This window comes from Opisthorchis viverrini (assembly GCF_000715545.1).
Source record: "Opisthorchis viverrini unplaced genomic scaffold opera_v5_18, whole genome shotgun sequence".
Lineage (NCBI taxonomy): Eukaryota > Metazoa > Platyhelminthes > Trematoda > Opisthorchiida > Opisthorchiidae > Opisthorchis > Opisthorchis viverrini.
In genome coordinates, this window is record NW_008751674.1 from 3,410,127 (window position 1) to 3,422,611 (window position 12,485).

A 12,485-nucleotide genomic window follows, 5' to 3' on the forward strand; every position below is an offset into this window, starting at 1 on the left:
GTTTGAATTGTTTGGCGACGTTATTCAATAATGAGGATATTTTTCTCTCCTGCGAAAGGTATTGCAACTGACGGACATTAAGTGGTGCTTTATGATACGTTCACGGCAACAAATCTACCATTGTGAATGGAATTTTTCCAAGGTTAAATTTCAGGCAACCATTGTTAACTGCTTGGAAGTCAAACGTAAGTAAACAGTTCAAATTAGGTTTAAGCACTACAGTCCACAAAACAAATCCATAGACGCTTGTCTGTCAACACTATAAGGGAATTCGTGACCGAAGGAGAGCATTTGAACAATAACTTCTCGCAAAATTCTCAATTCCAAATCTTTTCACTGGCGACAATTTGTGCATCTATATCTCAGCATTCTGCTAAATTATCAGCTCACGAAGAGGCTGGACTGTCGCGAAGAGACTGGAACCACCGCTGTCACGGGGAGACTGTACCATGCCGTGGTGTGATGGGCTGCGCACCTCAGTGACCCATTGAGCTGAACGGGGGATGATCCCCTCAAACTCACAGAGTCTCTCACACCAGGTTGTTCAATGACTGCAAGTCTGACGAACACAGTCTCCCGGTCCTCCATCCCAATTTAGAGTGGCGAAGGCACAGTGGTGGCTATCCTTGACCCGGAAAAGCGGTATGAAGAAGAATACAAAACATTTGGGTGCTGTAGGTACGACTTGCCTTCCTGGATGGGGATCGTGTGATCCTCACTTAGCCGGCTTAGAGACGCTGCATTATATGGCTGCTAACCGATGTCAGTGGTGTTGTAGAGCCCTGATCTTCCTCCTGTCTAGGTGTGGACGCCCTGCAAATATCCCAGCCACGTACAACCACGAACTGAGTATATACAAACATGTAATATATATAATGGTATATAATATATAAACAAAGGCCGTTGCGTGGTGCCATCAGCCGGTTTGCTCTACTTGCTGCATAAAACATGACGGTAAGCAAAAACAGACTACTGTTGACGCCTTACTTCTTCCTCTTTCGCACAATTTTTCTTCTCCTCTCCACACTCCATTAATAAATTTGCTCTTGTAAGCCCCCCGCTTGGGATTGATGACTTCGTTCCTTTTGCACTGGTTTTGCGTGCAGCATTTACTCGTCACGTAGCGCCGACAGCCTCAGATATCTCCCGTCCAATCTTCAAGTCTCAACACCTAGTCTATTTGGCCGCCTCCAATGTCTGCACTCTGAAGCAGGCAGGACAACAAGCTGCTCTTGCACTCACACTGGACTCGCTTGGTATTAATGTGTTCTGTGTTCTGGAAATACGTATTCAAGACGCGAGCACAGCGATTGAGCTAACTAGAATGAACTAATAAAGTCACTGGAATAAACATCAGGGAAAGAAAGAACACGGTTTCATGGTAATGTCTATGCTCAGAAGATTTGCATTATTCACTAGAGGTTCGAAAATGATTCCAGGACTCAAAGCGCCGACTACATGCTACGCCTGACTAATTGGACGACAATCTGGCCCGGACGCGTGTTACCATCCCTATGGTCCTGTGGCCTATCCTTACACCTCTATCTTCGGAATGTGATGTCATGTATGACTTATGGCATATGGTCTATATTTTTTGAAATCCAGTCCGTTGCAACATGAAAATTCCACCTTTGTTTACGTTTTACCCATTTTGTATTTTTTTCCTGTTCACCGTCTAGCGAAGTTTGAATTTCAGCCCAAATATTCCTCTCTCTAATGGACGCGACTGAAATGACTTTCGGTGTAGCCCACCTGAGTATGTCAACGCTGTGGCGAATTCGAAATTAAATATTTCCTTTAGTCCAAAGTTCCGGTGTGACGGAACCCAAAATTTTATTTGTTTCAATAATATTAACGTATATGCGCCAGGAATTTTTCACACTACGTTTTGTTTTCAAATTTAACAGGTTGGTTTTAATCGGGTATCTCAAAACTGCCCACTTCCTAAAGGAGATAATTTGTGGTTTCTACGGTTTGTAATTGCTTGTTTTGTATTGATTTTTGAATTCCTGTGCAACAGCACCCCTTTTTTCAGTTATCTTAGTAGTACCCATATTGTTGTCATCAGATTCAGAGGAAACATTTTGAAAATGTTGCTTCACTCTTCAAACGCACATGCTCTACTTAACTTTAATTGGTCATTCATTTGAAATAAGGGGACTTGTCGACAAAACATGGGTATCAGGAACACTGCTTGAAATTTGATCCAGAAACACAGTCGCCTAGCTCGCCTGCCAGCGGAAGCTACTCGTTAAAACCAGGCAAAACTGCGGGCCATATATGGAAATTAGTGAGACAACCCATGTGCGACGCTATCCTGTTTTGTTTCACCGTACTTTGTATTGCGCTTCAAATACAGAATTGGATGGAGCAACGGCGTTTTGGGCTTCATTGACTTCTATAGATTAGTAATGAAAGAATGCATAAAAATACCCCTAATATGTGAGCCAATCTCCACTCCAATCATATGACATGTTATTATTGTATGACGAATGACCCGCTTGTCCGCGAGAATATATAAATATCAACGCTTACAAAATGCACACTGTTATTGGCTAGCAACATCGTTTCTAATATGCCCGTTACTATACCAATGAGTTCAAAACACAGTTTTAAATATCCACAAATATCTACGTTCTTCACTGCTTTGTAGAATCAGGCATTTATGAAGAACATCATCAGTAAAGACCAAAATTTGGTTTGATAATACCTTGACAAGTTCTGCAAACAGACCATCTGTTGAGAAAATACAAAAATTTTTTCCTGGGGATTGCATACATCAAATCCGCAGTTTTTCCAAAATATTGTAAAATTTGGGAAAATTATTCAAACACCCGGTGTTACGGATGATTAACACATAAGTTATCCAAAGTATATCGTAAATTGTGGGAAAACAATTAAGGAGTTGATTTTAATGACGACTCGCACAGTCAGTCTCGACCAGAGGTGTCCTTAGCACTGCACTGCAGCAAATCCCATCCGCTTGTGCTGTTGATCAAATATTGTAAGAAAGTGTCTCAAAAATGATACACCAAGCACCCATTCAGTGTCAGTGCTGTCTTGTATCATTTGTAACCCGAAAACATTTACGTCGTTTGTCTGAAGTAAGAAAGGTTGTACAAAAGCTCTTAGTTCCACCGCATATATGATTTACGAAAATAATTAACAAACCCGTAGTCACTTACAGATCTGGTGAGTTCTTCAGCTGGCAGGATGAACGTGCGGGAAGCAAAAGTTATTTTTATTGGACGAACGCGTGGCAGGTTATTGGGAAGAACGTGAAGTATTCCGTCAACATATATTTCCACAACCGAATTTCGCAAAAGTATGTTTGATGGTCCCCTTGGCGCATGGGTGACTGTGTATCCAGTATCCACGGCTGCCAGGCATTTTCTGCAGAGGAGTACGTTACCATACTCTATGCTGTGGACAAAGAGAATATCTCGACAATGATCGTTCCTCATCAGTGGGTACTAGAAAAAGTTATAAAAAAAATAATTTAGAATACCGGAACCAAGATCCAGCAGTAGTGGGCCCAAATTTTAAGGCTTTTGTTGATAATATACATAGCCATCATGCCAGATTCACAACATCGCATGATTATTGCAATTCAGGATCTTTTGGCTAGCATTCCCGTTTTCACAATTAACACCGCGTTTGTTGAAAGAAGTTCCATGATCTCTCGCTACTAGTCCCGTACCCAGTGTCTAACTGTTAATCCAATTTAGTGCGCATCACAGAAACTGCGGTATGGCCTGATTAGGCAACCGCCCTGTTTCATCGGCCAGATTTCACACGTTCTATCTGTTGATAATCTAAAAAGCGCATAAAACAGTGTGTCGCTGCCTGCATTGACACCATGAGTCTAACATGATTCTGGTTAATATCTAGTGTTTTATCAGCAGGCACGAATGAACAATCATGTGGTATTAAGATCCCGGCTAGAAGTCTACAAACGATTCTATAACTTAAAAAACACTCAAAGACCTAAAGTGCATCACTGAAATAATGTATGCATTTCATTTTTCTGGCTAATTATCCCAGGATTTCAATTTGGAGTGTAATACGGCTTTCAAGACGTCTATATGGCACATAATTGGGGGACTGTCCACCTCAGAAGATGCCTCAGTGACTCGCTAGATGTAGCATCGTTCGAAAACGAGCAATTAATGTAGGCCGATGGCTTGACTGGCAACCGCGGAAACCAAAGGAAACCTCCCAGCTTTGAAAAGAAATTCGCTGTTTGAGTGCTAACCATTCTTCTGTTGAACAGTGTAAGAATTTAGAAGAACGCTCCACTGTGTTTGTTGGGAATTGCTGTGTAGTTTTGATGATGCTTTACCAACTGTCAGAACAAAGTGATTTCAAGACAATACTTTTACTAGAAGGAAGTTATTCGCTTATGTTAACTCGAAGTAATCGATTTGTTTGCGCGTATGTTTATTCCGGTCGCACTTAGATTGGCCGGCAGTCTCTGGACAGCAACTCTCCGTTCGCATTCAATTAACCTGTTTCATAGAGTCGGGACATTCAAGCATCCGTATTTCTAAGCCAGCATTTTTGCATGCGCTGCACCTTGTTGTTGGTGGGAAAACTTATCAGCTGTTGAACGTCTAGTGTTTGTGTTTATGCTACTTACCTGCCGGTCTCAACTTTTGAGTATTCTGTTTGACTAGTTATAAACATGTTAAGTCATGAACTTGTAAACACTGAGATTCAGAGACCACTTACACTTCCGTTTTTTGATGTATTTCAGTGACAATTGAGGACGGTTGACACCGGCCTGTCTGAGATAAATAACCTTACTAGACATACGTGCAACCAAAATGCAGCTAGCAATTGTCATTAAGTTCCAGAATGTACGAGCATACAGGTCTACCACTGAACGGTCTCCGTCAACGCTAGGAACAGTACTGACTAGATTGTAAGTTGTCCTCTCGCTGTTGATCCCTGAAATACCATATTCGACTCTGCGAAAACAATCAAAAGAGCAGCTTCTCATAGATAAGCGACACTATTCTGTATAAGCCTAATTTTTTTTACATTATATGTAAAGAAATTCCCATGTAATCAGATCTTTTTAGGTTATTCCTGGTCATAGATTTAATGAAATCATCGGGGCCATTGAGCGTTTGGGTCATTCTTTCAATCAAATATCTATGAAACGGACAACCTGCTCAAGGTACATTCTTGTAGTTAGAGGCTCTTAATTGACAGTAATGGGTAAACATTTTTAAACGATTTTTGGTGTCATGACACTCGTACTCTTTAGAAGAATAACTCGTTTTTTATCGAACAATCATGCTTGCCTTTGAATAAAACCATCATTATTCCCGGTATCCGATTTCCTTTGTCCAAATAAAGGCTCTCAATTGGATCACAACCACGCGACGTGGAGGTAGTTACATCAACTAAGATTAAAACTACTGTACAAGGTAAGGCTTTAGAATAGTTGCCCACAAACAGGTGTGCTTGAATTGGTGGATTATGAACCAACTAGAAATATCGTCCAATTAGCCCTACATTGAGTAGCGAAAATGCCGGTTTTCTATCACCGGCGGACTCGACTAAGCTGTTTAGTTTCCGCATTTTGAATTAGTTGAACACATACCGGGGGTGAATAATAATGAGGGTCAACCTGGCAAATTGCCCGGAGGTTTTTGGCCACCTAACTGTGAAGTTAATTTTAGGATTATACAAAGTAAAAGATCAAAAAACATGTTTTTGGACACATTTTAGAAACCCGCGTTGTGCCATTAAGTAGAAAAACCGTAAGTCTCGCTTCACGCAAGGTAAGCTAGCTGGAAGTTATGAACGTAACTAACATTAAAGCCATCATGATATGCAAATAAATATTGAATTATCAGCATAAAACCGCCGTTCCTCGGGCCTGTTTAGAGAACATACCAATTAGGTCAAACTCCTAGCACTCTTCGAGGTCACAAAAGTACGTGGATTTAACTCACGCCTGTATGCGAGTATCCTTCATATTTCACACCCTAAGCTGCATCTCAACACTTAAAAATGAGAAAACCAGTTAGTTGATTTTTCAACATTTAACCCAAACAACCCAGCTACATTTTACAATGATGTCAGAACCGTTGGACTCCCTTTCCAGACTGTCGAACACTCATTAGCGTAAGCAGTTAACTGTACACCTATACAGGGAATATATATGATTGATTGCTAAGCAAAATTGCACCCTTCACGGGCGATATTCGACGGTATACTTATGACGATTTTATGGATAATCCGTTCAGCCTTTTAAATCTAGACATGCACAAACGCCTAAGAAAAAGACAACCACGAGATGAGGTTGCCCTTGACAAACTTCCAAACACATGTGCGGGTAATGTCCGAACATTTTACTTTGGGTAATTTGGTCTTTGTCTTGGATCACGCTGTTGTTCACCAGATCCTGCCACGTTTCTCCTAACTCTTGAAGCGCGAGGTTATTGGCCGGACACTTTGTGATGTGGAAACAACTACTACAGCTCCCATACAGACTGCGAACGCGTAGGAAAAGCCCGAATTATTACTAGTTTCAGGTATGCGAATGCCATGATTTTCTGTGGCAAAAACATTACTCTTGGTTTGCTCGTTTTCTGCCAAATACACTCAATTGACCGTTGCGGTAAGTTTGCATAAACCGATGTCAGAATAAAATTCCAAATGTATAATTCAGTTGTTCGTGAAAGTGAGTTGGTCGGAAAACGGGCATTAGATAGAAATACCGCAGAATGTCCAAAATGGCTAAAAAAGAACAACAATGAGTAGTACCCAGAGTTAAGAAAGATGGTGCTAAACGCCACCACGCAAAATAAATAGCGTTTCATTCACATCCGGGTCCATTTATTCAATTGGCAATAAATTAGGCAAACAACTACCAGAGCCTTATTGCACTTTCCTACCGCACAGCTGAGGGGAGTTCAACTTCACGTGGGCTCTAGGTTTTAGTTCGGCCATCCGGAAGAGCTGACGCGTTCCGAACTTGTTTTTGTTCTCAATGTGCACACAACAGTAATCATTGGTGCAACTGCGTGGGTGCAGCGATTATCAGTCATCCAATTCTGATACAAACTTAGTGAGCTCAAAACCATCCGACAAATCATGTGAAAATGGTGGTTAGCATCATTGGCATTATGGCATCAATGAATGCCAGCGTAAATACATAATATATACTTGAATAATTCAAAAGTATCACAAGCTTATTTTGCAAGGAAATCTGTGCTCTACCGGCCACGAAGAAGCTGTTTCCTTTCTTCGTTTCCCTCTTCTCCCGAGCACGTTTCAGCTCATTGAGTATATTCTCTTGGATGCGAAAGCTTGAATCAATACCTCAAGCGAAACCAAATGCTGACGTTAGATATTCTATTTAGTGATTTAATTAGAAAAAACGTCAACTTGCATATTTTGTGCCTCCATGTGTACGAGCGTCTTGAAAATTTATGGGTGCTAGTGGCAGCCTTTGAGCACGAAAAAGTACAGTAGACCACGCTGCAAACTACATTTCTTGTTGGCATTCTTTGCTATGGAAATCACGGGCATCTGTGGGCAAATAAGCATTTACCTGAGAGATTATTGCTCAGAAGCCAGATATTGACTCCAATTTTACCGATATGAGAAACTCTAAGTCGGTCGTCCAATACTTGTTTGCCAAATATCGCATACACCTTGCGCGTTTACCTTGGTCGTCAATAGGTGTATTCTAATTGGGGAAGAAATCAAGTTTCCAAACGGAGAAATGTTGCCCCGTAATGAGTAAACACCATAGAACGACAACCTGTAAAAGATTTTTGCTACTTACCTGTCGATTTTAATCTTCCATTGGCTAGATTTGTACAATGATACGTAGGCAATAGACTAGACGAACGGGTCGGCCCGGACGCCTCCAAAAACCACAGTGCCATGTTCAAACCAAGAATCTTCGCGTACACCTGGTTTTCTTTGATACAAGCAAAAGACATTCTCCTCGTTAACGTTCATAATTTCCTGAATGTTCAGCAATCCAGTAATATTTAAACAAACTTTGGTAAATGTCATGGGGCTCAAATTACATCTTCGAGAGAACAAACTTGAATACAACCATGGCATTCTAACGCTTAACATGCAAGCAGTCACAAAAATGCAAAGTCATGGATTTTATCTCGCAGTGTCAATGATCTCTCGTGTGAGAACCGGATACAAAGAGTTCCAACTTGACTGATTCAAAAACGGAACATCAGTCTGGAAGCCGATAAAAACGTTAATTTTTATAAAAATGAACGGAAATTTAATTGAGCAGGAAAATAGATTTTCTGATAAAAATCAACCTAATACAACCAACAGATTCTGACACTAGGTACATGACGAACTCTTGTTTTTGTATGTAGGCGGAACATAAGTTTATCTACACTCCACCTGGCATCAGTGACAATGAAATGTTGCTTATTAGACCAAACATTACACAACTATTCGTGGCTGCTTTCAGTAATGTGTGAACTCAAATGTCGAAGCAGCATGATATCAGGAAACTAAAAGTGATTCACCGACTGTATAGTTTGACTCAGTGAACAGGATGCTCGGGAGAGCGCATGGTTGGTATAAATTAGCAAGCGTAGTTGAAAAAATATTTCATGCTCTAGGGCGACCGTTTTTGCAATTAATTTTCTCCCTAACCAAGTAAAAGTGAGATATCTTTAACAGGATCTACAACTGCAGTAATTGTTCAGTCAATTTCATCTCCAAAAGGATGAAATCCAATAGAAAACCCACATGTAATCCAAATAAAAGCCCTCATCTCTTTACATGTCAAATGTTTACGATGGTACGATGGTTTGCTGCACCTATTTTGTCAGAAAATGTGCTGGGTCATAGTATGGGCTTTCAATTTTAATGAACACATCACTGTTTCATTTGGAACCGACACAACGTTCGCACAAAGAGTGTGTACTTTGTAGAACGGAAAATCAAATCATCCAGCAACGCACACTGTTTGAAACTGTAAAGCATCTACGGAAGACATATCATCCACCTGCGCGTTTCATTTAGATTTTCACAAAAAAATTTTCACAAAAAGATAGGCTCCACCATGCGAAACTCGAAATGTCAACCGGCAGAGCATCAAAAGGTGTTGCCCCAAAGCCATCCTTAGAAGAACATTCCAATATAACCAGACGCTTAACAACATCCAAATTTCTCAGTAAACAAGTATCAATTACTACACTCATTGGTAAATCAATTTGGTTTTTCCGAGAGACTCATCTGAATCTTTCCTTTATGATATTCTACAACTGAGTGGTTTCCCTTATGAAAATGTAGTGCCATATCTCAAATTTCGTACCAACTGAATCATGAGGCGGCCTGTTTGCAGCACATTCAGTTGTAGAATTTCATAAACGAGAGATTCAGTTGAGTCTCTCGTAAAAACCAAATTGATTTGCGAATGAGCGTATTTCTCGAAAACAGTCCAATTTGGGTTCAAGTAGAACATAAGATTGACGGAAACTCGGGGACTATGAGCCCCAAGAAGGGTGAAACCGGTCGTGGGCTGTCGAAGATTTTTCAGTAACCTTGTCAGTGGTTCTCCTTATGAAAAGTATCAAATATTGTATGGAAAATGAGCTGTTCAAAATCCACAAACGCGCGTAAGTGCTAATTGCTTTTGGCTAAGTTGAAACACAACATCACGAACAACTTAGCGCCAACACTATCGATGTTCTTGCTGATTCAATGCTAGCAATCACTGTTTAATTTATTGATACATGCTGCATCTACCAAACGTTATGAGTCAAATAATAGTCAGCCTAGAAACTTTCAAAAGCGTTCATCCCCAAACGTTTCCCAAGATTTATTCACTGCGATTGCTTGAAAAATCATCTCTGACCAACGTCACAAAATTATCCCATGCCATTTGGTTGCCGTTGAAAACGTCAGTTTGTTTTCCTAGCCTGGTCGTTCGCTAGTAGTGCTCTTCGAAAACACAGAACACAATATGTAATAGGCGAAATTGGATTTCCAACAGTGCAAATGAAATTTCATTGAATAAGTAAATTGGAAAAATATCCAGCGGTATCTTGAGCAACACATACCCACAAAATCTGAATGTAAATATAGCGTCCCTCACACTACCAGTGTGTACGAGATAATCCAGCAATGTGGTTTCAAATATTTCATAGTTTCGGTCTTTTTTCGGCGGACGCCTCATTCCCATTATTCCGTCATATCCCTCTCTGTCATCAGCTGTACCCTCTCCCACTTCCATTTCGACGAAAACAAACTGAGGTACGTAATGACCTGCAATCTATCGATATGTAAAATATATTGATAATATTATCAAACCAAGAGATTGTCCATCACCATATTTCCACCATATCGCTCGCCGTCATAACTTGTTTTATATTCTTGATTCATTAAAATTCGTGTTGGTGAGCGCTCATCATATTTTCGTCTATTTTCAAACTCTTTTGATCTTGACTTGCTGGACGGAAGCCAACGTGTCCACCCTCCAGTATCAAAAAGAACCAAGAAATGTTGTTGGCCAATCTGAACCGGGATGACCGGATTGCCCAAGATGAAGAAAAATAAATAATTGAGATTGTCACTCTGGAACTTACTGCGTTGTCACTTGAAAAGTCCACGGTCAACAATTGGGATTGCACATGCAGAAATCTATACACTATTCGTACAAGTAAGCACTTCACTTACCTTTTGCACCATAAAAGAAATAAAAACGACAGAGAAAATGACATTTCACTTGATCGTCTAACAAGTGGAGCGATGTCAGTGTACACGACTGTTCCTACCACTTATTACTGGTACTTCATTTCACTTGTAAGTGCATGTAAAACCAGTCGCTCGAATACTATTGGTAGTTATCACGTGGTAGTTGTCCAAAGTCTCGGTATAATAAAGCGTTTTAGTTTTGCGGGCTATCTCATCAAAATTTTATTATGTGGTAGAGCGGCATGCCTCCTACTTTCTCCTACCAGGATACGTGAACACATGTCATGCTCTGGTTAATCTAGCAAATAGTGAGAAGAGCATGTGTTCACTTCACAGTTTTCAGTTTACTTTTCAGCCTCATTTCGCAGAAATCCAAAATAGTGTTATGAATCCTTGAGTCTGAGTTCATTAGTTAAAAGAACACCAGATGATATTATGCAAACTCAAGCATTTCGCGTAATCCAATAGAATTGAAGTCGTCTGGAATAATCGATGACTGACATGCCTCCTCCACCACGATTCCGTGAAATAAATGTCTTCTTCAGCTGTTCGTATGCAGAGACTTGTTGCTCAACCATTCGAACAAAATTTGGGAACGCGTTGAATGAGTTTCGCTTCTTTTGAAGTTTAGAAATGGCAATCCTGGAACAATTAAAAATAGCCTACTCCAGAACTTTACTTTTTCAAACATGTCATCAGCTGGATCACTTTGACCTTACAGCTTGTGTGAGTGAAATAACAGGTAAACATTGGCCGGAAATTACAGCGCGATGCAGACAAACGTTTGGGCTTTTCGAGCGTTTTAGACAAACAGAATTAAAGCAATTGGTTGAAGCTGATGCAAATTGCTCGGCAGAAACATTGGGCACTTGTGGAACTTTGCATCAGCTGGTTTTTAGCACTATAATTCCTGTTACATAAGCGTCTCTTCTAGATGAATATACTTTCTTAGAAATGGTTTTAAGATTTGCAGGGCTTATATCCACGCCAAAATCTAATCTCTCCTCAAGACAAGAGAATTGTGACATCTGAGACAGAATGTTTCATCGGGTTGCATTTACAAACTGGAGAATCTTGACAGGTGGAAGTGTTTATTGGCAAAACCAGACAATGTACCCCAACAATACTCAATATTTTTTGCATGTCAGACATTTCCCGACTTGTTGAAACAGTCATACTTATTTGAATAATGAAAAACGTGGTTCTATTGCTTGCTTGCTCATTGGAACATGTAGACCACCGATGAGCTGTAGCGAAAAGAAACCAAGTTCCACTTAGAGCTCGTTAAGTGGTCCATGCTTTTCTGTCTTGGAAAACGTTAAGGACACAATCACGCTGATTTCAAACCATTCTCCGATCCCATTGTGCTATTCTCAAATTTACTGACTTCAGACATCTCATAAAGTAAACACTTGACTATTACTGAATACATGTGGTGCTTGTTAATCGTTTGTAAATCTCATATAATTCTTGGGCCCATCGAATGATATCTATTCTATCTGGCAAATATCCAAGTCCCAGTTTACGCAAATGCAGTGAACATAAGCTCGTGATTATTGGTTAATTCATTAGCAAAGGACTGTAAGTGCATCTTTTGTTTTGTGTTTTGTAGACTGCTTTGAAAATTTAGGATATACAGCATATCTTGTAAAATAACAGTGCAGAACTTGGTGATTCTGAATGGTGGCATCGTTGTTAGTTATGCGCAGGAACCGGCAAACGTAGTGACTCCAACTTAACATAATTCAAGAAAAATACCCTCCAACTTGTCCTTATCCATA

At 40.2% G+C, this 12,485-nt stretch overlaps 1 protein-coding gene across 1 annotated transcript; it reads right to left on the minus strand.

Moving 5' to 3' along the window:
• Nucleotides 1-2,952: 2,952 nt before the first annotated feature.
• T265_01717 (hypothetical protein) lies at nt 2,953-11,113 on the minus strand (the record flags this gene model as incomplete). The annotated part of the gene is given in 8 exon segments (XM_009165783.1): nt 2,953-3,099; nt 3,186-3,418; nt 7,808-7,937; nt 9,323-9,567; nt 10,108-10,282; nt 10,321-10,584; nt 10,596-10,650; nt 11,034-11,113. 8 exon segments carry the CDS (start codon nt 11,111-11,113, stop codon nt 2,953-2,955), a joined length of 1,329 nt encoding a protein of 442 aa, XP_009164047.1.
• Between the last annotated feature and the right edge of the window lie 1,372 nt (nt 11,114-12,485).